General features: G+C 53.1%; 1 protein-coding gene, 1 long non-coding RNA gene and 1 pseudogene across 2 annotated transcripts in view; 2 read left to right on the forward strand and 1 right to left on the reverse strand.

The window, feature by feature from the left end:
• Positions 1-976, reverse strand: part of LOC120622909 (uncharacterized) — a 3411-nt gene extending 2435 nt beyond the window's left edge. Inside the window, exons 1-2 of the long non-coding RNA XR_005658590.1 lie at positions 913-976; positions 460-733 (exon numbers count right to left, since the gene is read on the reverse strand). This is a non-coding gene — a long non-coding RNA (uncharacterized LOC120622909). The remainder of the gene's footprint in view (positions 1-459; positions 734-912) is intronic.
• SLC7A5 (solute carrier family 7 member 5) overlaps positions 1-25662 on the forward strand; it is a 42981-nt gene that overhangs the window by 13680 nt on the left and 3639 nt on the right. Inside the window, exons 2-9 of the mRNA XM_039888710.1 lie at positions 6658-6783; positions 18218-18323; positions 19024-19068; positions 19534-19657; positions 20648-20751; positions 21173-21269; positions 22738-22887; positions 25115-25292. Of these exons, the coding sequence (XP_039744644.1) occupies positions 6658-6783; positions 18218-18323; positions 19024-19068; positions 19534-19657; positions 20648-20751; positions 21173-21269; positions 22738-22887; positions 25115-25292 (930 nt within the window). The remainder of the gene's footprint in view (positions 1-6657; positions 6784-18217; positions 18324-19023; positions 19069-19533; positions 19658-20647; positions 20752-21172; positions 21270-22737; positions 22888-25114; positions 25293-25662) is intronic.
• On the forward strand, positions 4587-4704 carry LOC120581055 (uncharacterized; annotated as a pseudogene).

A 25662-nucleotide genomic window follows, 5' to 3' on the forward strand; every position in this document is an offset into this window, starting at 1 on the left:
AGAGGGCCCTGGAGACCTGGATCTCGGTCCTGGGTCTGCCCCTACCACATTAGACAGGGGGCTTCTCTGAGCTTTTGTTTCTTCTTCTGTGCTGGGAATGGCATTGCTGACGTGGCTAGTACAGGACAGTTGTCTCTGTATTGGCCCTGAGGGCCTGGACCAAGTGTATTTCTACCCTAGAGCCACACAATGAAGGTCACTGCTACTGTTTGCCCCATACATTACATCAGCCCCCACCTCTTTCAAGAGGTGGCTTCAGAACCTGTGACATGGACACTATGCCATGAGCCCCATGTTCTCACTGCCTCATTTAAAACCCCTACCACTCCAAGGCAGTTCAACTTACTAAGAGCCTCTGACAGGTACGAAACCACAGTCTATGATCCAGGGGGCTCTGCCAGGGTCCCCACTTTTAAGGGCTACTACAGGGCCATATGTCACATCCCTTTGCTATCATACCTGGTACAGGAGAACTTCTGAGTATTTCAGTTTAGGAATAGCAGCCCAAAGCAAGTACTTTCAAAACGTTTTTGAGTCTGAACTTTCTCAGTGCCCAGCATTCAGTCTCGGTCAGCCATTGCATCAGCCAGAGTTCAGAGCAGTGAAGAAAACATGAGAGGGGGAGGGTGCTATTAAGGCGTCAGTTAATTTACGAGAGAGAGAAGCAGGCAGGGCAGTGAGGCCCGTAATCCTATCCGGAGCACACTGGGAAGATTTCCTGTTCCACCTGAATCTGTGGGTTTCATTGATTTAATTAGCATGGATTTATCTCTGGAGCCTAGTCCTCAAATTGTAAAATTACATGTAATTAATCTAGCTGAGGAGAGATGCCACCTGGGGTCCCTCAGCCCTGGGTTAGTTCTATCTGGAAAAGAAAAAGGATGAGCAAAAGGCTTTTCCAGGCTTTCTTACCTTACTGCGGCCCATCGCGGAAAGGCCCTTCCCTAGGTCCCGGCCGTTCCGGTTAATATTTAATGATCAGCCCTCCAAAAAGGCCCTCATCTGTGCTCCTGCAGATTTCTGTCCCCTGGTGCAAATGCTCCCAGGGTAGCTGGTTTCAAACACAGGGAGCTGGGACAAGATCATGGCGGCGTATTCAGCAGCATGGAGACCTGATGAGTTAATAGGAAGGGATCAGTATTGTGTTTGTTTCCATTAATATAATTTTGTTTCGTTGGAAGGTGACCGCATGGCTGTGCGAACAGCCAGCTCTCAGGATCCCTGAACCCACAGTGGCGGCATCCGCGCACATCCGCGGGCACGGGGCTGAGGTCTTACTGGCGCCCAGGCAGCGCCTGCTTGTCTCCGGGTGCACTTGTCGAGACTGGCTTAGCTGCCGCCCTGCCCCACCTCTGCTCCCATTCAATTCCCACCAGTGAGTTGGTGCGATTTTCAGTTTTCAAGCTTTGCTGTTACAAGAACAGTGAACTGGAGCACATGTGGTTTCCTCCGCCAGCTGGGACCGCCTCAGCGTGACTGCTTTTTGACTCCCGGACTGTGACTGTACATTTGACCCCCATTTCAGGTGTCAGAATTGTCCCCATGGTCCCACCACTTGGTTTGTCTCATGGATTCATGCCAACAGAATACCTCACTCACCTATTTCCTCTGTGGGATTCTAGAGGATTCCCTCTGAAGAAAGGGTTTCCCACTTACAAGGAGTTCGGTGGGCTTGTGTGAACCCAATAAGTTATGCTAAATGTTGAGTGGGTGCAAAAAGGTGAATGCAGTCCTCCTAATGGCAGGTTTGCTACGTAACCTCTCTGAAGACAGCAGTCAACTCATCAAAGACCTGACTCAGGTGCGCGGATGGTGGGGTGGGGGAGGGGAGGAAAGATAGCTGTTTTGACCGTCGGTCCCTTAGGACAGTGGTCCCCAACCTTTCTAGCACCAGGGATAGGTACTCCTATGAGAAACTAATGCCTGAGGTGGAGCTGAGGCAGTGATGCTAGCACTGGGGAGAGGCTGTGAATACAGATGAAGCTTCGCTCATTCACCTGCTGCTCACCTCCTGCTGTGCGGCCCGCTTCCTAACAGGCCACAGACAGGTACTGGTCTGTGGCCGGGGCGGGGTTGGGGACCCCTGCCTTAAGAGGTTGAAATGCTTTCATTAAGGGTTATACTGCGACACTGGGGTGCATCAGGCAGGGGGTGCAGTAGGGGCTCCCGCCGCCGAGAAGTGGGGTACTCAGAGGCCTGTGACAGCCCCAGACAGGGAATTTCAGTTTGAAACCTAGAGGAGGGAGGCAGGAGGAGGGGTGGCCCAGCCTGGGGGCTGAAGCAGGACCAGAACCCTCAATAAGCAAGCTCCTGAGCATAAGCTGTGACAATGACTACTTAAAGTAGGCCCCGCATAGGAAGTGAAGAAGGAATCTGACCAGTTCGGAGCAGTGCAACCAAGGAGAAAGAGAAACCTAAAGAAATAGCAGAAAATCAACAGAATTGGTCATCCAATCCAGAGGAGGCAAAAAATTCCCAGTCATCTCCAGCTGAAAGCCAAAGTAGTCCACGCTGCCAGAAGAGAGAGAAGGATCCGTCTGAGAGCGAGCAGGGAGGTTTCTCTGTTCATACCCCCATGGCTTCAGAAACAAAAGCCCTATAACTTAGTAGTGGCCAAGGGTGGAGGAGATAAGAAAAAGGTGAGGACCAAGTGTTACTTGAAAAACTGTTGTGGAAGAACAGGTTTTAGATGGAGGAATCTATTCCTTGAGAAGCAAGGCAGGCCAAAGGGTGACGGGTGATCAGAGTCGATGTCAAGGAAGAGAAACCTTCAGTGAGCAGTCCTGAGACAGCCTGCTGAAGAAGTCAAGGAGGGAGAGAAGGAGAAGGTAAATACAGGAAGACAAATCAGAAGAAGCAGCAAAAGGAGACAAAGGAAGTACAGACCAGTGAGCAGAAAGCAGAGAAGGCCTCACAAAAAATCACCAAGAAGACCAAGCTGTCCACTGTAAAGTGACTTTCCTAGATGGCACCAGGTACAGCTGCGACCTAGAGAAACGTGCTAAGGGCCAAGTGTTATTTGACAAAGTGTGTGAACATGTCAATCTTTTGGAGGACTACTTTGGACTTTTGTTTAGGGAAAGCCCTGAGCAGAGAAACTGGCTAGACTCCGCAAAAGAAATAGACAACTATGGAATATCTTCCCTGGGTGTTCACCTTTAATATGTGACGTTTCGTCCTCTTGATCCATCTCAGTTGACTGAAGATACTGCCAGATACTTCTTGTACCTTCAGCTCAGGCAAGACACTGCCTCTGACCACCTGCCTCGCTCTTTTTGTGACTCAAGCTTCCCTGAGATCTTAGACATTGCAGGCTGAACTTGGAGACTGTAACCCAGAAGAGCATGCTGGTCATGACCTCAGTGACTTCCAGTTTTTCCCCACACAGACGAAGGAGCTGGAAAAGAAGATGGTAGAGCTGCATAAAACCCACAGGGGCTTATCTCCAGCACAAGCTGATTCTCAGTTCGTAGAAAATGCAAAGAGGCTTTCCATACATGGCGTGACCTACATCATGCGAAGGACTCAGAAGGCGTGGACATCAACCATGCCATTTACAAAGACAGAGTAAGAATCAATAGTTTTACTTGGCTGAAAATCTTGAAGATTTCCTCTAAGTGGAGTAACTTCTATATGAAAGTTAGGCCAGCATAGCTAGAACAATTTGAGAGTACATTGGATTCAAATTGCCGAACCGCCAGGCTGCAAAAATGCTATAGAAATTATGTGTGGAACATCATACTTTCTACAGGCTTGTGTTTCCAGAGCAGTCACCAAAGGCCAAATTCCTGACCTTGGGGTCCAGATTTTGCTACAGCATATCTAAGCCCAGACCCTCCAGGCAAGCACCTTCATTAATAGGGCAGCACCACACTTTGAGTGCATGACTCCTCTCCAGGAGTCTAGATGGAGCTTTAGTTGGTGTTGTGGACCAAAATCTTAAGGATTTTCCTGGCCTTGCTGGGGAGGTTGCAGCTCGTGACCACGGAGCTGTCAACACCGCCATGGTATAAGACAGAGATGGCAGAAGGGACATCAGAAGCCCAACTAAAGCCCCACACGTGCAACTCATTGAAGGAAAGCGTTCACATGAGACCGATTGTAGTGGAGAAAAAGCAAGCAGAAAATGGGAAAGACGAAAGAGTAATCTCTGAAGAAATACATGGTAAAGAGATACCACCTGGGGGAGGGGTCCTGGAGCAATCCACAAGGTGGAGCCTCTGACCCAGAAAGACCTTACCTGCCTGTCTTCCTGGAGCCGCAGCAGCAGTGAGAAGAAGGAGCCGTGGGAGAGCACTAGCCCCACCGCTGTGTGACCGAGGGCACCATGAAGGCAGAATAGGAGCATGGAGCAGAGGTGGAGGAAATACCTGGCCGAGCAGCCGAGGTAGTGGAGAGGAAGGAACCAGTCCCAGAAGCCAGCCCACGCAAACAAGCAGGCGTCAGTGTCAGCACAGTAGAAACAGTGATCCAGGAAAATGTAGTTGCCCCAAAGGTATCTTCAGAGAAGAGTGTACACAAAGGCGCTATTGGGCAAGAGGTGAGTGATGACACACAGGACAAGCAATATAAAGTTTGTTAACAGAGTCTACGGCCATGCCACCCTGAACGTGCCGATCCCGTCTGATCTCGGAAGCTGAGCAGGATTGGGCCTGGTTAGTATTTGGATGGGAGACCACCTAGGAAGACCAGGTGCGGTGCTGTAGGCGTTAAAAAAAAGAAGTTAACAGAGAGATGTCTCATGTTGACATTGATGTTTTGCCACAGATTATTTGTTCAGACCACCGGTGGTAAAAACAGAGATGGTAACAATTTCTGATGCCTTGCAAAGGACAGAAGTCTCTACCAAGGAAGTCTCTGTTGTCCAAACGGAGACCTGAATCATCACCTACGGGTCTGCACAGATTGATGGCGGGGCTGATGGTGACTAGGGCACGTTACGGACCACACAAACCGTCATATCTGAGTCTGTGTCAACAACAGCAACCACACACATCACCAAAACTGTAAAAGGTGGAATATTGGAAACAAGAATTGAGAAATGCGTCGTGATCACGGGAGGTGCAGATATCGATCATGACCAGGTGCTGGCCCAGGCCATCAGGGAAGCCAGAGAGCAGCACCCCGACGTACCGGTCACCGGAGTGGTGATGCACAAAGAAACCGAGTTGGAGGAAGAGGGAGAGTACGTTATGAATTTCATTTTTTAAACGACATTGAACTTTGTGAATCTGAAGAATTTTGACCAAGTCTAAATGCCACACTACCACAGCGGAGTTATCCTACGCCTGGTAGCAGTGACCAGAGCCTGAAGAATTCAAATGCCAGCACCAAACCTTAACAGCTCTGGTCTATACTGTTCCCTCGCATTTTAATATTTTGTTTTATAACCACTTCTAAATATTCTTGGTATTTTTTTCGATTAGGGAGTTTTGTTTTTGTTTCCTGTTTACTTTGGGTATAACTACCCGCTTTTTATGACTCATTTTGATCAAATGGTAATGGACGAAGCAGCCCCAGCTGGTAAGGTGCTGTTCGCCTTAACAGTCGCTGTTGCACGGAAAGGAAACTCTGTGACTGACTTAGATAGTGGCTTTCCTTCTTCCAGATTCTTCCCATTGAATTCCCCTGGAACTACAGTAAGCGTTCATAGAGTTTTCAGATTGCAGTAAATCTACTGTGTGAGAAAATATTAATACGGATAAAAAGCATTTTTTACATCTTGAAAATTTTCTAATATCTGAGAAATTCATTGGGGGTATTTTTTACCTTGAACCCTTTTTTTTTTGACTTTCCATTCCTATGACTTTGCTTTTAGTGGAAAGTCAGAGAACATCCATTATTAAGAAGTTTAATGACCATGCACTGTGTTTAGAGACCCTGTTGCAACGCAGTGCCAACACTGCTCAGACACATGCTCTTCGGCAGCGTTCTAGAAAGGGGGTGGGAGGGAGAGAGAAAACGAATTCTTCCTTTCTACTAAAATATTCAGGCAGCTTAAAACCTTAGTACTTTCTTTCTTAATGTGTCCAGATTTCAATACTTTCCATTGTTTGAACATTTGTGTAGAACACTTGTTTTGCGTTAAACCTCTTTGTCTGCGTGTCAAGGTGACCTTTTGTTGTTGAGCAGGTCTGTTTCTGTCAGATAGTTTGATGAGTCACACGGGTTTGAGGACACTGGGGAAAGGAGTAGGGACTGTGGTGTTTTTTTGATGGTTACAGGATATACCATTTAAAGCTGACACCAGAGTCCTGATAGGGGCTTATTAACCGTATTGAACAGTTTTTTCTTTGTCTTTGAGCCTATGTGTACTTGTAATGCCAGATTAGATTTGTAATAGCCTCAAGTTGTGTTAAACATTTTATTTTGCTTTCTGTAATACTGTTATAGAATAAAATGCTGCTTATTCTCTAAAAACGGAAAGAAATTCATTCTTTGAAAAATGTCCTTTGTGACAGCCCAGGTGTGCCTAGGATCACAGCTAAAGCGGAGTGTGGTCCTCGACCTTTGACCTTGGGCCTGGAGAGCTGTCAGGTTTATCAAAACAAGTCCCAGAGGATGAGCCCCCACCAAAGGGCTGGGTTCCCTTTCAGCCTATTCCCCTGGTGCCGACCACCTGTTGGGCGGGACTCACTCTCTGCCTTCTCTCCACAGTGCTGCTCACGGCCGTGAACTGTTACAGCGTGAAGGCCGCCACACGGGTCCAGGATGCCTTCGCCGCCGCCAAACTCCTGGCTCTGGCTTTGATCATTCTGCTGGGCTTTATCCAGATCGGCAAGGGTGAGTGTGGCCTCTGAGTCCTGATAGCCATCCTGGAGGGCCTGTTATGCGCAGGGTGGGGGGAGTCCCCACTTCTGAATGTCCCCAGCCAGCCCACAGATCTGCCATGCTCTGACACAAGTCACCCACTGTGCACCCTCACCCTAAACAGGAGGTTCCTCCGCCCCGAATGCCCCCAGCCCTCAGGTCTATCTAGCATGCTAGCATGAAAGGGTGTACGTGAATTGGGGCACTGTGAGCTGGGTCACGCAGTCCCAGGAGAGGCACTGACATTGAGTTAGACCGAACACCACCCAACAAGTTAAATTAGTCCCAGAGCCGTGAGGGGTGTGGGAGAGGGGCACGGCGGGTAGGATGGTGACGTGGGGTTTGAGGAGAGAGCTTACCACTGTGCCTGGCTCATCTTAGCACAGAGAGGAGCTGTTAATAGTTTGTTTCTTATTGAAGTAGTTTTTTCACATGTGAACGTACACAGATTATAGATGCCTGATAGGTAAATTGTGGCCACCCCCCAGGGGAGGATGTAGAACAGCCGGGACCCCAGTAGGGGTCCATGGATTCCCCTAACCACCAGTGTGCACCATGCTGATCTCTCCTCCACGATCAGTACTTTGTCCCATCAAGCGTGAGTTCCCAGGCCGTGGAGTTTGGTGGCAGTGCACTGTCTCACTGTCGGGCCCTGTTCCTTGTGAACGTGCTGTGATTTGCTTATCATTCTGTGGGCAGGGATGGAGTGGTCCCCCCGTCTCTGGCCACTATGGAAAATGCTGTCAGGAACACTGTTATAAGTGTCTCTTGGTGACCAGAAGTACTAGTTTCTCCAGGAGGGGGTAGGCAGCAGGCCCAGGGTGGGCATTGTCTTGGTTCCACAGCTGAGCGATCCTGCAGTGGCTGGTCCAAGAGAGCCTCTTCAGACGAGGTCACCATGAGAATACACAGCAAGCTCCTCATAGCCCCCTGGGGAGTTGGGGCAGGTTGGACACTGGGGCCTCACTCTGTACCTGATGAGTACTATTAGAAAGCTGGGGACACAGAAACCAGCCCTGTGTGTGTCCCCTACCTCATCAAGGGCACTGCTGGCCTGAGGCAGCTCATCCTGGAGATAGCTCAGAGCCCTCATGGGGAGAGCCAGAATTTGGGTCGCTTCCACAATTGGGTGCAGGCACAGGGGCTACACACCCGTCATGTAATTTCTCCTCACATGAAGCTCCATGCAGCAGCAGCTGTTGCCATAGCTCAGCCCCGCTTGGGACTGGCTAGCTGTGATTTGTGTAGATGGAACGCCCCCTAATGGCCCCATACCTGTGTCCTCAGGGCTTCTGCCTGTGACACCCAGAAATCCATCCTTGAGATTCTAGACTTTCCTGCTCCCTCCACCCCCCCCTACTGGTCACACGGGGCACAGCACTTTGCAGGAATCTGGCATCTGCAGACCATGGGACTCGGGGGTGACGAATCTCATGATTCAGGAGAGTTGGGTGCACGTGGGGCTGCAGTGGCTGCCACAATGCCTGCCCTCACTGCTCCTCTCTCAGCATAGAGAGAAGCCCACAGTTCTGGTGTACGCCAACCTAATAAAGTGGAAGCAAGAATCCAGATAATTCGGGCAGACCGTCTTTGGTCAATACATCAATATATACGATAGTGTTAGCATGGCACCTAGTAAGAACCCAGCGCCCGGAGCTACGCTCGTCATCCTCATTGAAGGAGAAATTCCACCCTATTTGTAGTAACTTTATGGAAGGTATCCCAGGGCACTGCTTCAGGAGCTACACTTCCTCTTGGGAGTGTGCATCCAACCAGTGATGTTAGGTCACCCAGGAATTCCTTGAAACACCACCACCTGTGGGTGAGCCAAACAGGCAGGGCTGGGATGGGCCAGAATCTGCCTTTAATCCCTACCGCTGCTTCTCTGGGTACTCCCATTATACTCCAGAGCCTTTCAGGGGCCTAAGGTTCCAGCATCTTCCTGAAGACAAGACTTTATCTTACTCCTTATTCCTCAGGTGTCAAGGAACTTGGCCTCATGGAGAGCTCGGCAGTTAGGACTGATGGGGGAAAAAATCCATTCCGTACCTACCAGACTTTGTCTGGTCAGAAGATGGGTCATTTGATAGAAGCTTTGCTTGTGAAGGCATTTCTTGGCTGATAGGATCAAATACAGAAAGTTAAGGAATGTAGCAGGGGGGAACCTGACTTTCGTAAAAACAAATTTCAGTGGGGATAGCAAAGAGCTTTTGTTCAGCTTGAATACATAATGTGTTTATAATTCTGTTGCTGTCGAAAACATCCTACCACCCTAAAGCACTTCCTTTTTGAACTTGGGATATAGTGCGGTGTCTGCAAAATTCCTGTCTCCTGTTTTTCTTCAAGAGATTTACTTTGTTCCCAGATGAATGCCTTCCTTTCCAGAGGACACATTGTTGAAAACGTTGACCCCTTTGTCCCACAACAGTTGTCTGACTCTCCTTCCCTCTCGAGTAGCCTGCTCTTTCCCTGTGGATCCCTGTGCTGATGGGCGGGAAGGAGGGCTGGGTCCTTCTGGCAGGGGCTCAGCGTTATGTGCTGAGATTGGCCTCTGGCTATCCTGTGTCTGGAGAATATCACCTGTCATCTGGCAGACTGGCCCAGGCACTTTCTCTCTGCACCCTGGGGGCCCACTCCAGGTACCCAGGTGGTTCGGGGCTGCAGAAGGTGCTTGGAGTGGGGCCCAGCAGGCCAGGGTTCAAGTCCAGCCGGCCATTTGTCAGCCACCAGGCCTCTTTTGGCCTCATTTCCTCATTGCCGTAAGACTCATGAACAGTCTTGCCCTCGTTCTTCACCAGAACTTTCTGAGGCTCCAAGTGTGGTTCTGTGCAGAGACCCAGTGAGGACACAGCCCTGCTATCCAGTACTATGGCACGGGGACATCAAATATAACATGAACAGGAAAATCGTAGATGGGCTGACTGGGCTCCAGAGCAGACCAGGAAGGCCCTTCTGAGGGTGGGAAGGAGTGGCCAGATGAAGGCACAGAGTTTAACGTGACAAAGGGATTGCTCTGTAGGCCCCAGGGCTGAGGTCTTGGGTGTGAGAGGAGCTCAGACTGCCCCTGTGGCTGGGCGTGGGGGATGCTGGGTGAGCAGGGCATGCGGGGCCATCTGAGGTGCCTGGATTCACTCCCAGTCTTTTCAGCAGGGGAGACTGAGCCCAGGTGGGCATTTCAGATCTGGGTGGCCAGAGTAGCCATCACAGGAAGCGTGGGTGGGGTGGCTTGGCTGGGGGTTGGGGGCAGGCCACGGAGAGAAGCAGGCAAATTGCGACTCAGGAAGAACCTTCCAGCCACCTCCACCCGCCTTTGTCCTTTTTGTCTGTCAACTTACCTGTGACGCCCTGCAGGGTCCACAGCCCCAAGGTCAGGCTGTTCCTAAAGCCGAGCAGCATTTCTGAGACCTGAAGGGTGGGAGGGTGGGAGTGGGGTGTAGAAGGATCCTCCCTCGTGCCTGTGTCCTTTGCCGAGGACACACAATGGAACCCTTGTGGTTTTCCTGCGGCATCCGGTGGAAGAGCAACTCGTGTCTCCTTGAGCAGTTACAGAGTGGATCGCAGAGTTGTGCAGATAAAGAGTTCCACAGAAACGCTTTCTTGCCCTTTCACATTGTGTCTGAACAGGATGCCCTACTTGGAGTTATGGGAGGAGATGTCCCCTGCACCGGGGCCCCGTCCCTGGCCCCTTGTCTCCTCAGCCTCCACAGCAGCTCACGCTAGCTTACGCAGCCACTGGGACATTGTCTTAAGTGCCAGGAGACCTGGTGTGGTTAGCAGTGGGAGCAGAGGCACTTAGAGTCCTCGTCGATTATCTCCTGTGTCTAGCACTGTCCCACAGTGACTGGAAGGTGGGGGATCGAGGAAGCATGGGAGATGTCCCCTGGCCAGAAGGAGCAGCCTTGCAGTAGGGAAGGCCCAGGCAGGCCTGTGAGTGACAGTGTTCTCTCAGAGCTAGAGAATGGTCTGAGTCACTTTACAGTTTGCGATTGGTTCTCTGGTTAATGGACCCCCGGGGTTCAGAGAAGCAGTGGCCTGTCCAATCCCATGTATCAGTGTTAGCAACCCCACAGGGCCTGTGATGATCACCATGTTCTGGGACATGAGCTCTCTCGGCGGAAGGCCCCAACTGTCCTGCCTGAGAGCGCAGTGATGGGCTTTATGGGGGAGGTGGTGAGAAAAGTCCACTCAAGCAGCCTAGGCAGCCAGGAACCCCAGGCAGGGGCAGGTAGGAAGGAGCCACTCGTCTGGGAGTGCCTGGGTCTTGAGGATGCCTCTCCTTGGTTACCTCGCCTCCTGGAGCCTCAGTTTCCTAGTCTGCGAAATGGTGATACTAGCAAGAGCAGCCCCAGGGCCTTCGGGGCCATCTCTTGCTGCCATGAAATGTTGCCAGGCACCTCCACGGCCAGTAGGATGGGTTGTCCTCCCTTGAAGGGAGGGAGGGGATCCGCACATGGAATGCTCCCAGGCCTGGCCTCCTTACATTAGGGCACCTGAGGCAAAATTCATCTCAGAGGGAATCAGCTTCATGCTATGACTGTAGGTTGCTGTAACCTGTAGGTGGGGCATGGGTCTGGGATTCGGTTCTCTGCACCAGTCATCCATGCCCCAGAAGCTAGGGATGGGGCTGAGGGCCGGTCTCCTCTCGAATGCCCAGTGTTGATCACATGGCAGACATGGGAGCCCCCTCAGCCACCGTGGAAGAACTTGTGGCGATGAAGCTACAATAGAGGGAAGGTTTGTTGCTTTTCCTGTGGGTGTTCTTTGATAACTTTTAATTGAGTTCTTTCATCAGGCCTGCACGGCTCTGTGCTAAGTCAGCATCCAGAATCATAATAGATTTGCAGTCACATGAGATGCCACCCTCTGAGATGAAATCAAAGGCCCAAAAGTTGGGCTCTTGCCCACTGCCGCCCTCAACTCACTGTGCCTTGGGCGGTCAGCCGCATGGACAGAGCAGTCAGGGCCAGAGCTGCAGCAGGAATGGGGGTGTAGCCACAAAGTCCTATGCTGGCACGGTAGATTCTCAGCCTGTGCAGTGGGAAGAGGTCCTTTCCAACTGGAATTTGTGTCTTGAAGCTGATCGTGAGGCCAAGGAGCCAGCTCTGCCAGGAGTTGAAAAGACTATATCACAGACAGACAGCTGTGGAAGAACTTGTGGCGATGAAGCTACAATAGTGGTAAATGAGCACTGTCCTACCCTCGGCCTCCCCTGAACCCAGGTTCCTGCCGCATCGCCATTCCCAAACATGAGGCAGGGCCAGAGTGGATGAGGGACTGGACCCAGGGCCCAGGCCAAGCCTGCTGAGCATCTGACCAGGCCTTCCCCTGATGAACAGAGGTAGGGCAAGGTCTCGGAGGGGTGCGGGGGCTGCAGGGACTGTGGGGAGCTCTTTGTTCTCTGATTCCGGAGGCAGAGGGCTGGTGCATCCCCCGGGCGGGAGGAAGGGCCACTCCTGGTCCTGTGCCTACATGCACGTGGCTGCTGGGCTTCTCTGAGGCTGGAGTACACCCCTCCCTCCCCCACCCCCTTCCCGAGGGTGATAGTTTCCATGGCTGCGTGTGTGAGACACAGGAATTTGGGCTGGTTTTCCCTGAAGTCAGAAGGCCCCGGGGCCTTTTGAATGCTCCCACCCCAATTACTTTGGTTCTCTGGGGGATCTCAGTGGGTAGGAGGCCAGCATTGCCTGGTTCCCAAGGCAGTCTGTGACACTGCGACTTGCCAAAGGGCCCAGTATCTGGCTGTGTGTTAGCTTTCTCGTTCCCAACAGCCCTCCTGAAGGTGTTACTAGTGGCTACATTTTTTAAGGGGAGAAAGGCAGACGGAAGGTGCAGGGGCTTTGGAGTAGGGACCGTCCCAGGTGGAATGCAAGCTAGAGGTGGCTTTGAGGTTACTGAAAATCCCTAGAGAAGGGGTGGTGTGGTACAGGGAGCCCCACAGTGTGACAGGAGCCATCAGAGTCATACTGTGGGGTCCTAGGGTTCCCACACTCCTACCTTTTGTCCCTTGGGAGGTCCTGCACTACTTCCGTTTCACCATGGTCACTTTCCTGCCTGCCTTCCAGGTGGACTGGGGCCCCATGAAGCTAAAGCTCTAGTAGGCAGAACTGTAAAGTCATTTATCCATGTCTGCCCGTACTTGGAGCTCTGTGTTGAAACAAGAATTATGCCTCGGTTTGGGGTCCATGGGAGAGAGAGCCAGGAACAGTTAGTAGATCTGCCTTGGCTAGGGGAACAGTGGCATGTGGGCCAGGCATCTGTCATGCGCTTTCTAGAGTGGGGTCTCAACTTGGCACTGTTGCCTTCTGGGACCATCTGTTGTGGGGCCACCTATGCATTGGAGGATGTTGAGCAGCATACGTGGCCTCCCACTAGAGCGGGATCCCCAACCCTCGGGCTGCAGACTGGTACAGGTCTGTGGCCTGTTAGGAACCAGGCCACACAGCAGGAGGTGAGCAATGGGCCAGCGAGCAAAGCTTCATCCGTATTTGCAGCCGCTCCCCAGCGCTAGCATCACCGCCTCAGCTCCACCTCAGATCATCAGGCATTAGATTCTCATAGGAGCACCGGTCCACCGGTCCCTGGGGCCAAAAAGGTTGGAGACTGCTGCACTAGAGGACCCCCACCACAGCACGAAAACCCCTAGTGTCTCTAGACATCGCTGCATGTGTCCTGGTTGCTGGGGTAGGTGGTAGTTGAGAACCCCACGTGGAGTCCAGAGTCCTCCCTCCTCCCAGGAAGGTGCCCTGTCTCCCATCTCAACTCCACCGTGGCTGCCAGGTATGGAGCAGCTGCTAATAAACATCTTTAACCCATTTCCTGTTTGCTCTGAGAATATTCACCAGCGGCACTTGTGGCTGCAGCGTTTACCCCAAGATAACTCGCGTATTACAGTCCTAACCTTACCCCCAAAGTCTGCCATGGAATATCTCGCTTTTATTATTATTTTCATATTGCTCTAATATATCGATAGTCTTTGGAAACAAATGACATTATTTTGTTTATAGCATTCTGTTTTTACTGGTGGTATTTCCATTTACAAAATAAAGTGGTTCTCAATTGCCAAAAATGGCAGATCCTGGAAAACGTAGCATTCCTACGCATGATGTTAAATGATTGTCGGCAGTGAGGTGCACTTTTTTTCCCAAGTGGGAAAAGGTTTAAATGGAAGTGTGGCTGCCTCACTTCTTGCTGCCCTGGAGACAGGCAGGTGGCCTTCTCACCAGCTCTCCAAACCTCTTATCACCCACCTGCTGTTAGGGCTCCAGCCCCCGTGGAAGGTGAGGGCAGCACAGAGCCACTACTCCTGAGCTGTCACCCCTGAGCTCCTTCAGTCTGAGCCAGCCCTATGGGGGCCGGGCCAAGTGCTACACAGAGCCAGCAGACCTGGTGCCTGCTCCATGGCACCCATCGAGAGAGGGGGCAGGCAGCACACTCAGCCAGCATTTGGTCAGGTGCCTGGTGGAGCTGTGGATCTCCAAATTAGGCCAGCATCCAGCACAGGCAGGCCGAGCAAGCCCAGGAACTCTGCCACAAGTGCACGTGTGTGCTGGTCACTCTCAGGCAGTTCGCTCTCAGATCGCTTCCTCCGTCCTTGCACAGTGGGCACACTGTGCCTGTGAAAGGCGAGAAGCAGGCAACAGGAAAGGGGGACAGCTTCAGGGAGACTTGTGGTGACTTGATTGGGGCCCAAAGCAGCTGAATTCTTGACTGAGCTTTGCCTGCCCTTCCCCACCAAACTGCCCCACCCACCTTACCTCACCACATCCTACCTTGTGCCAGGAGAGAAGTGAAAGGTTTGCTGGCTGTGCTCAAGGTTTTGGGGTCTGGGGGTACTGTCCCCTTGTGCTCTTGGACGTATGCTTTCCTCCAAGGGACTTTGGGAGTGAGGTCCTGGACAACCGAGGGAGATCCCTTTAGGACAGCTGAGCCACATCTGTTTTAGGAATAGGAGCCTCATGGGCTGGTTGGGAGGGGCCTGACCAAGGTCCCGGGTACAGCTGGGTGAGATGCTTCAATCTGCGTTGAAGCTGGAAACAGCTAGTATTTCCCTGGGGTTTCAGAGGCTGGCTGCAAAATCAAGCTGTAAATCCTAGGAAATACCATTCCATGGCAGGAATTTTGTCCCCAGCATGACTGGCTCAAGGAGATGGCTGCCATTTACATGTCAGAACTCTGAGCTGGTGATCTCTTGATAAAAACATTGAAGGCCTCCCAGGACTCAGGGTCAAAAATATCTGGTTCTTACCTGAAAGCCCCAGGCTGTATTTCAGGCCTTGAATCTTATCCTCAACAAGAGCAGTAACCATTTCTCTGCTTCGTAGTGTCTCCAAACCACATGTGCGTGTGCCTGCGTGTGTGTGTGTGTGTGTGTGTGTGCGCGCGCACACACAATGTCACTAAATCAGGATCATGCTCGAGGTGGGAGCCAGCTTTCACAGCTGCACCGATATCTATCCCAGCATGTGGAAAAAGAAATCCAATCTGAATAATAAACAAGGGATTAAAAAAACCTATATTCTAATAAGAAAATGGGGCAGATTAATGTGAAAATTACAAATTCAAGACAAGCCAGCATAATTTATAAGGAACCTTTATCATGAGAGACCTTTAAAGTTCCGAAAGTGGTTGAAAGAGCCTGACCTGGCAGCACCGTGGGCTGAGGCGAGGGGTGGGGGATATGTGACCTTTTGGAGAGGAGCCATCCTGGGCAGCTCCTCCAGACTCTAGGAGCACCTGCAGTGTCCTAGGGTGGTGTGGACTCGGGCTCATGCATGCAGTACCCAGAGGCAGGTCCCACACCCCTGGCCAGGTGGCCTCACCCCCAGTTTCCCTGACTGTAAGACAGATGTTCCTCCCCCTTCCCCACAGAAGAAGTTGTGGGCAAGGACCTAGGATAGACTGGGGTCTGCAGACACAAAGGAATGCACTTTCCAGACCATCTCACAGGGGAGCAGCTGGGAGGGGGCACAGAGGGGCTCTGAGCACTCTCGAGGTACTGTTGAAGAGCTCACTGTCCTGAGCTGGCTCTCAGTACTGCCCCCACCCACCCTCCTGACCACCCTGTGACCAAGCTGTCCTGGGACTGGACCTCTGAGACAGATTATGTGCAGGGGGCACTCTGGGTGAGTTGCCAGCCACTCTGGAGCCTGTTCTTCTGGTCACAAGACCATGGCCTTGTGGGCGGGCTCATGGCTTCCATGTCCATCCTCCAGCTCAGGAGATCAAAGGCCCAAGTGCTCTTGAAGGATCAGGACAAATAAGCTCCCTGGCAGATTCTAGGATAAGAGACCCATAAGCAGGACCGCGTTTGTTGTGGGAAATCTGGTGCTGCCTTTGAAGTGCGGGCTTCAATTAGGTAAAATGACTGGCTTTATGGGAAGCTCCCTTTCACAGGTCTCTTTGAAAACCTCACATACTGTCACCCTGTCCTGTTCCCAGGATGACTGAGGCTGTCACCCTCATGGAAGGCAGGGACTCCTTTGGGGTCCTCGGGCTCCTGTGGGGTCTTCCATCCCCCTGTTCCCCCCTGGGGACCTGCTGACCCACTGGCCATGGGTGACATTTACCTGTGCATAGCAGCCCCAGGGCCACAGTGGGATGTGGGCAGCAGCTTCTCACCAGGATGGGGCACAGAGTCTCACATATAGAACCACAGGACTCTGTTAGAAACGGTCCCCAAACAGTCCACACCTGACCAGTAGTTCAGCTCACTCCTCCAGGCGTCGGGTGGGCAGGAGGTGGAATGGGTGCCTCTGTTCCCATTGGTGCCTTTGCTCTTATTTTAAGCCCTCCTTCCTGGAAGGCAATCACCTGTGAGGTGCATGTCTGTGCCACATCCATCCCGAGAGCCAGGAACTCAAAACCCAGGGTCAAACGACCCTCATCAGTGGAGAGCAGTGTCTGTTGGCACTGGCTGATGGGCTGGCCCCTCTTCACAGAGCTACTCAGATTCAGGCCCGAGTGTTCCTGAGCCATTTTACAGATGATTAACAGCTTCAGAAAGGGCCAGAAACTGCTCTAGTAGCCAGAGATCTTTCTGAGATACCCACATTTCACAGCGTCTGCTGTTCTGGGCTGAATGGTGGCCCCTAAAACACATGGGACCTGTGACTGCCCTTATTTGGAAAAAGGCCTCAGATGTTATCAAGTAAAGTAAAGATCGAGATGAGACCATCCTGGATTAGGATGTGCCCGAAATTTAATAAGCCTTCTTACAAGAGACAGAAGAGGAGACACCGGAAGTTCCCGTGAGGAAGGAGGCGGAAACTGGGATGATGCAGCCACAAGCCAAGGATACCTGGGGCCACCAGGAGCTGGAAGAGGCAGGCCTAGAGCCTCCAGAAGGGGCATGGCCCTGCGACACCTGGATTTCAGACTTCTGGCCTCTAGAACTGGAAAAGAAGAAGCCTTTATTGTTTGAGCCCCCATTCTGTTGTCCTCTGATAGGGCGGCCCTGGGACCCTCACATGTAGACCTTCCTGAGCCACAACATAGATCAGATGGGCTTGTCTGTCCTTAGGCTCCAAAAGAGGGAGGCTGTGTGCCATGGAATGTAGGGTCTGTTACAGGTAGAAATGGTCAGCAGAGAAATGGACTCAGCTGTCCAGACCCCACCTCTATGTCCAGGAGCCTAGTGCATTGCCCATCTGGATTAAGGAGCAAGGCTGAGATTCGCCCCCCAGGAATACCTGTCCAGAAGGTGTTCATGCGGCCCTGTCCCCGGGAAGAGACTTTCCATGAAGTCACAGCACCATCAGCCCACACTGTCCTCTCATTCAGCCCAGTTTCTTGGAGGCTGTTGTGTTCCAGGGATGGATCTGAGTCATTTTCAGGTCATTTCGTGCTCTCAGTGGCCATGAGGAGGGGGTATTCAGAGTCCTGTCACACAGGTGAGCAGCCCGGCCTAGGTGTAGCAGCTCTCAATCCTCAGGACCCAAAGGGCTAGAACGAAGCTCAGACCCAGGTCCCCCTGACCTGAGGCTCACATCATGGGGTCTTGTATACTCCGAGGTGATCAGGGCTGATCCGCCCCTCCTTCCTGACCTGCACTCCTATGGAAGCAGACATGTCCCTATACCTGCCTCAGGAGGCTGGCACTCAAAGTGGCTGAGGGGCTGCAGAGCTGCCATCCCCCTCCCAGGTGGACCAGGGCCCCCTTGGCCACATTCCCCCAGGTCACAGCAGAATCATGCTCACCTTGCCCGCGCTCCCAGCCGCAGGTTAAGTCTGGAGAATGTGCGTCGGTGGCCCAGCAGGTGCATTTAATTTGTCGCGGTAGAAAGCCTTCACCCCACCGGTTTTGTTTGTTACTGTATTTTGCTCCAGGAGCATTCTGGAACTTGTAGCATGACCTCTGTGCAGCGCTCTGTAACCCAACATTCTTTTCTGCCTGTTTGGCCTTTGCTAGGTGATGTGTCCAATCTGGATCCCAAGTTCTCATTTGAAGGCACCAAACTGGACGTGGGGAACATCGTGTTGGCGTTATACAGCGGTCTCTTTGCCTATGGGGGATGGTAAGTTCCAGAATGTCTGGGTCCTCGGGCCTTGGGACATGCAGGCCGGGCCCGGAGGTGTCCAGAAATCCAAGACATCTCTTGGCTGCCCATAGGCAGTTTTAGAGAGTTGCAGGAAACACTCTTGGATCTGTTCTGAGCCCCTCACATCCTGAAAAAGCACAGAGTGGATGCCACAGCAGCCCTCAGTTATTTCTACACTGTGTCTTGGCCTCTGAGAAAGTGGCCCTATAAGTTAATCTTTGCTGACAGGTGTGAAGCACTTGGGCTCAAAAGCCTGGGCCTGGTGGTTCTCGGCCTTTTTCCCACCAAGAGCAGAATGCCTGCCTGGAGCTTTCCCTGTGAACTTTCTGTTCTCTTGCGTCCCCAGCTGTGGCCCTTCTCTCAGGCCGGGCTATACTAGGCCACGAGAATGGTTGCCTCGTGGCAGGGAAATGGAGAAGGTGCTGGAAGACGGATCGGGGAGAGGACAGGGGTGATTAAGGCGATGGGCCCGTTGGAGGCATAGGTGTCCCGAGGGAGCAGGACTGTGCCCTTGCCCCCAGGTGCACACCTAGAGCGGCCCCCAGTGGTGGGTGAGGGGTTTTCTCTCTAGGGGCCCAGAGCGGCCAGCAGGGGCTCCCATGGGATCTGCGCTCTTATTTTTCCCCTGATGACTTTGGGAGGATTGTATAATTAAATTATCTTCTTTAAATTCTAGGAATTACTTGAATTTTGTCACAGAGGAGATGATCAACCCATACAGGTACACGTGTGAACAGACATTTTTTAATTTATTATTTCAGTGTCAGAGAAGGAAGAATCCTGGTTCTGCTGGGAACCCAGCCATGGGCCCAGCACAGTCGCTGACGAAAGCAGTGCAGGGCCTTTGGGGAGGGGCCTTGGGGTGAAGAGGTGCTGGGTTTTAGCCGTAAGCCAGCCGCACAGTGGCTGTGTGACCTTGAACAAGATACCCTTGAAATGTGCAGGAGCACCCATTTCACAGATGGAGAGCAGAGGCTGGCAGGGTCGAGTCACTAGCCCAGGTTCACACAGCTGCTCAGACCCAGGCGCCAGCTTCCAGCTGGTAATTGGTGATGGTGACAGCTTCCCTGCTTACCACCTTCCTCATGCAGTGAGGCTCAGAACCAGGTCCTGTGTGTTGGGCAGCCATTAGGGTTGGTTCTGTTTGGAGCTGCACTTTGGTGACGTGGCCTCTCGTTCCTTCCAGAAACCTGCCCCTGGCCATCATCATCTCCCTCCCCATCGTTACCCTGGTGTACGTGCTGACGAACCTGGCCTACTTCACCACGCTGTCCAATGAGCAGATGCTGACATCCGAGGCTGTGGCCGTGGTAAGATGCCCCCTGCCAGTGTCTACCCAGATCACCAAGAGGCTGAGGCCGGCCCTGCCGCCAAACGGTGCTCCTGCTCGGAGGGGTTGAGCCGTGCTCTGCCAGGCCCACTAGAGAGTGTGGAGCACTGGTTCTTGACTCTGGCTGCTCGTGAGAATCCCAGTGGGCTTTAAAAGTGCACCCTGGGCCAGTTTTAAATCAACATGTCTGCAGCGGTCCCGGCATCAGTCATTTTTAAAGTCAAGTATGGAGGGGGTGAATCCATTGTGGTGACTTGGGAGGCCCATTTCGGTGAGTGAGGTCTGCAGCCCAGAGCACAGGGATGTAGGTCTCGGCAGCCTTTCCTTACCTTCTTTCCATTTACATACTGAGCCACCTCTGCTGGGTCTTCTGTACACAGGATTCAGTGGTGGGGGAGCAGCACCCCCAGATCCCATGGTGGCAGCCAGCTGAACATCTACATTATCAGCCTTCCAAACCAAGCAGAGGGGGGCCCCAAATAGAACCAGTGGGCTTTTGAATGCCCTGCGGGGATGCCCATAGGCTCACTTTCCACAGTGTCCTCACCAGCAGCTTCAGCAGGTGAGGGTCTGTGCCCACCCATTCCAGCTTCTGAGTAAATACTCACTGAACTATGCTCTGGGCTAGGTGCTGGGGACCCAGCCAGAGAAAGGACAGTATTCCCTCGTAGAGTGGACATGTGGACTGGAAGAAAGACCAGGGACCTGCTCAGCCTGGTGTAGAGAACCAGCGTGTGGGCGTGAAGAGTGAGGCACGGGTGTTATTACAAAGAAGGCTCTGTCCTTGGAGCAGCCCCCAAAGTCCAGACTCCAAGGGGTCACTCATGTGCAGACGTCTTACGAGAAGTGTGTGGGGGGTGTGCGGACAAGTGAGCCGGGGCGGGGCCGTGAGGACAGCACACGGTCCAGGTTGGGGCAGCCTCTGCTGGGTGTCGTGGGGCATAGGGACTCACGCTTGGTGTCTGTCTAGGACTTCGGGAACTATCACTTGGGCGTCATGTCCTGGGTCATCCCCGTCTTCGTGGGCCTGTCCTGCTTCGGCTCCGTCAACGGGTCCCTCTTCACGTCCTCCAGGTGAGCCCACCCAGAGCCACCCTCCCGTACTTGGGCTCCGCGGGAGCCGGGGCAGGAGCAGGAGGGAGGCTGAGCTGGGGAGGCTGTGCCGATGCCACTTTGTAACATTAGCTTTAAAAGTTCTCTTGTTAGATTGAGTAATATATAGCTGTAAAAATGTCCCAATAGCACAGAAATAAAGGACCAGGAACTCTTACCTGCCCAGAGGTGGCACAACTGCTGGGTCCTTCCAGATTCTTTCATGGGTTCATTGTGAACCTTGTCCAGGCGGACGCTGGAGATGAGCAAGACCTCTGAGTTTTCTCCTGTGCCACCTGAGTAGGTCAGGGACACCAGGAAGCCCCTGGGAGGGAGCCTAGCCCTTGACAGCCTACCTAGGTTGCTCTAGGATGAGGCTGACTGCCTGCTCTTCCGTCTACAGACTGTTCTTCGTGGGGTCCAGGGAGGGCCACCTGCCCTCCATCCTCTCCATGATCCATCCGCAGCTCCTGACGCCCATGCCCTCCCTTGTGTTCACGGTAAGCCGGCACCATCCAGTGCCTTCCTTCCCCAGGAGCATTGAAAATGGATTGAAATAGAAGACTGGGGTATCCCTCGAGGATCATCTCTGGAGCTCCCCAGCAGGAGGCCCGGGGGTGGTGGGCAGAGGCCACAGGGTCCACCTGCATAAGGCCCTCCCAACTTTTTGCCTGGTGTCACCTGGGCAGCAGGTCGAGGCAGAGACTGAGTTTCAGATAAGTTAATGGTGTTTTCTCATATTGGGCCCTTGACTGCATGCTCCACTGAACTCAAAAGGAAAAGGGTGCTGGATTTTTTTTTGAGCTTTTAATTCCAAAAATAATACATGGTAGTGATAAAACAACTTTGAACGTCTGGCATGTGAGAAACAAGCTCCACGGGGAAGCATGGTTTATAGGTGGCTTGGTGTGCCCCATGCCTCTCTGGAGCTCTGTGGTGTGTTAACAGGTGTGCCCAGCGTTTGTGCTGTTATTCATTCATTCATTCATTCATTCATGCCTGCAGCACCTGATATTCCTACGTGGCGTTTGTATTTTTAGTGAGATCACATGTGTGCATTTTTCTTCAGCTTGTCTCAATGTCTTTCTGTGCTAGTACACGCAATTTTATTAGTTCTCTGTTGCCATGTAGCAAATCTGCCCAAACTGAGTAGCTTAAACAGAAAGCATTCACTGCCAGTTTCTGTGAGGTAGGAATTGGGACTGAACAGCTCGGTGGCCTGGTTCAGGGTCCCTCGTGAGGTAGTAACAAGATGGTGGTCGGGGCTGCAGTCCTGTCTGGACGCTCAGCCAGGGCTGGAGGACCCCCTTCCAGGATGGCTCCTCTCATGCCTGTGGGCAGGAGGCCTCAGTTCCTCAGGGCGTGGGCTTCTACAGGGCTGCCTGAGCTTCCTCAGGACATGATGGCTGGCTGCCCCCTGGGCGTGAGAGCCAAGAGGGACAGCAAGGAGAAAGCCACCACGTTTTTATGGCCTAGCCCCAGGAGTCACACTTGCCATTTCTCTCATTGTTTGTTAGGAGTGAGTCAGTAAGTATAGCCTGACTTAAGGAGAGAGGACGAGGCTCTACCGAATGGTACTGGGACATGTTTAAAACCACACAGAGTTCAACCACAGTTTCAAAACTGCTGTATGGTACTCAGTGGCCTGGATGTACCTGGCCAATTTACGTGGGCCCTGTGCCATGTTCTTGGATTGGTTCCCAGTCGTTGGGGTTAAAAGTAATGCCGCAGTAAGCGCTGGGTTTAAGAGTCTGTTCCCTTCCCACTCTCAGTGGGGCCTTTGTTTTCTGAGAAATCGTGTGTTTCTCAGACTGTGTCTTCCTTAAAGCAAGAGGGTGCAAGTACGGTCAGCCCACCCCGCAGGCGTCTCCCCGCATCAGGGCACCCTCCGTCGTCTGTGGCCGTCCTGCTCCTGGTGCTGGCCCAGGTCCTTCGAGGGCTCACGCTGCCCCATCTCTCTGCTTGCAGTGTGTCATGACCCTGCTGTACGCCTTCTCCAGTGACATCTTGTCCGTCATCAACTTCTTCAGCTTCTTCAACTGGCTCTGTGTGGCCCTGGCCATCATCGGGATGCTGTGGCTTCGCTACAAGAGGCCCGAGCTGGAGAGGCCCATCAAGGTGAGGGCCCAGCTGGTCACGGGCAGCCTAGGCCTGACGCATGACCAGGGCTGGTGGGTCGTGTGCTGAAGAAATGGAGTCCCAGTGTCCCCAGGGGCCCTGAGTGGGGAGCTAGCGCCATATAGCTTTTTGGTTCTGTCCTTCTGGCATGTGCCTGGCCAAGCCACTGTCCCACTCCTGGTTGCCACCTCCCCTCTGAACCAGGAGTCAGAGTGTCTCCTGCAGAGGGTTCTGGTGAGAAGCCACCAAGGTAAACATGTGAAGATGCTTCCAAACTCGACATGGATGGCAGTCAATTTAGTTGACAGCTGTCTATTAGGGACCTGTCCAGTGCCTGCCAAGTGTGTGATTCCAGGTGTGGGGTTCATCAAAGGACAAAATAGATCTCCCCAGATCCCTGCCTTTCTAGAGCTTATATTCTAGCAAGAAGGAGAAGCAATAAATAAGAAACCTGGTGGGAGGGTGATGAGCGTTGTATGGGTGGGCAGGCAGGAAGGGTGAGGGGCCTGACTGGCCTGGGGGCTGCTGAACAGGACAGCTGGGTGATTGTGAGTAGGTGGCATGTGGGCAGAGGTGAGGTCGCCACATGTTGTCTGGGGAGGGCCAGGCCATGGTGTGTTCGGGGGCACTGCCTGGGGTCGGAGGAGGAGACCATATGGTGTGGGTGGGAGGTGACATTTAAGCCCATAGAGCATGGCTGCTGCCAGAACTGGCTCAGCCTTATTGGGTAGAGGTGTTTTAGCACTAGACTATCTGCTGCTCCTGGCCTCAGGCAGATAAGCCTCTCCTCATTAAGCAGTACTGAGAGACGGTTGCCCAAGGGTCACCTTGTTTCTCCGAAAAGAGGTGTGATAAAGGGCCCTGCTCCTGCTGGAGAGTCCCAGTGAGCACGTCAGCTTTGACTCATGTCAGGGGAGCGAGAGGGTGGAGCTCGTGGTGGTCACTGGCTAGCGGCTCCTGTCCCTTGTCCAGTCCCCAGTGGCATTTGGCCACCACAGCTGGCACCCATCCGCGGGCCTTCTCCCCGTCTTCCCTATCCAGCAGTCCCACAGAGTCCCACAGAGGCCCGCAGGACTCAGCTCCCTGCCTTGGAGAGGTTCTCCTGGGGTACCAGGGCAACCTTAGTGCTCCCTGCTGGTGGCGGGCTCTGTCCCCCTGTCACCTGGGTATGTGGTGGGCTTTGTCCCCGTGTCAGGCTGTGTATGTGGTAGGTCTTATCTTCCTATCATTCTGGGCACATGTAGCCTCTGTCCCTGTGTCAGCCTGTGCCTGTGGTGGGCTGACCTCATGTCATCCTGGGCATTTGGTGGGTTCTGTTCCACTGTTAACCTGGGCTGGGGAGGGGCATGCAGTCTGGGCTGATTGGGTGCAACCCTGGCTCACCCTTCACCTCTGGGGGCCTCTTGCCAGTGTGTGCACAGACGACCGAGTCTGTCTAGACAAGCCTGCCCGGCCGGGTGGGTACAGAAGCAGGACAAGGTTCCTGGAATCGGGCTGGGCTGGGGGCACCCCTGTGGCTGGTCTGCCTTGAACTCTGCGGGTGGGCCTGTCTGCCTGCGGCTGTGCAGGCTGGTCAGCCTGCCCACAAAGGCTCTCTGAGAAGGTGGTACCCCTCACTTATTAGTGGGTGGTGGTCGTCTTCCCAGAAGTATGCCCCCATTGGGTGACCTTGGGTGGGTGCTGGGCCAAGGTTTCTATGCTGTGTTGTGGGAACTAGCAAGGTCGACCTCGCCTGACTTTGGGAAGCCTCAAGGGACCAACCTGGTTGTTTGCATTCACCCGTTGGTACCGTCTGCACTTTGGGTAATTACTGCTAGGCACTGTGTGCTAAGTGAGGGTAAATGTAGAACTGGGGAAGTCTCAGTTCTCCAGAGACTCTAGCCTCAAAGGAGGCCGACTCAGAGAAAACCAGCACAGGTCAGACTGTGGTAAATGCTGAAAGAGCTTGACAGGCACTTATGATGGCCCTGGCAGTCCAGGCTAGGAGGAATGGGCTCAGAGCCAGGGGTGTAGAGTGTGCTCTGTGGGGTCCCATGGGAGAGGCTGGGTGGGCCCGAGGGGGAGCATGGCTTGAGCGAGAGCAGGTGGTGGCGGGAGTGGAGCTCCTTGAGCGAGGTGGACGGGACTTGCAACGACAGGCTGTGGCAGGTGTGGGAAGGGAGCGATAGATGCCAACTGCTGGCATCAGCTCTGGACTGATGCCCATCGCTCCACCCTCTGTCTCCAGGTGAACCTGGCACTCCCTGTGTTCTTCATCCTGGCCTGCCTGTTCCTGATTGCTGTCTCCTTCTGGAAGACCCCTGTGGAGTGTGGCATTGGCTTTGCCATAATCCTCAGTGGCCTGCCGGTATACTTCCTTGGGGTCCAGTGGAAAAACAAGCCCAAGTGGCTCCTCCAAGGCATTTGTGAGTATCTCCCCAATGCAGCCTGGCAGTGAGGCCTCTCTCCATTCCTGCCCGGGGTCCACCAGCACCCCAGCCTTCTCCGGAGCAGGCTGTCTGCTGTCTCATCTAATCCTACAGCCTAGAGCGCGGCTGGGCAGGAGCCGGGGGCTTTTTCATGACGCCGACCAAAGGTTCAGCCACTTGGTGTGTCTGGCGGTGACGTCTGGCCCACGTATTTTAAGGATAAGACGCTCAGCTTGGCACAAGCTAATCTCATAACAAGGGATTCCAGAAAACCAGGCTGCTTTTGCCAAGTAACGAAATCCCACTGCCTGTCGCCAGCTTAAACACAGCGGCTGACCTAGAAAGGCAGAGAAGGAGAAAACAGGAT

This window comes from Pteropus medius, unplaced genomic scaffold, assembly GCF_902729225.1.
Source record: "Pteropus medius unplaced genomic scaffold, Ma_sr-lr_union100, whole genome shotgun sequence".
In the NCBI taxonomy this organism is placed as follows: domain Eukaryota; kingdom Metazoa; phylum Chordata; class Mammalia; order Chiroptera; family Pteropodidae; genus Pteropus; species Pteropus medius.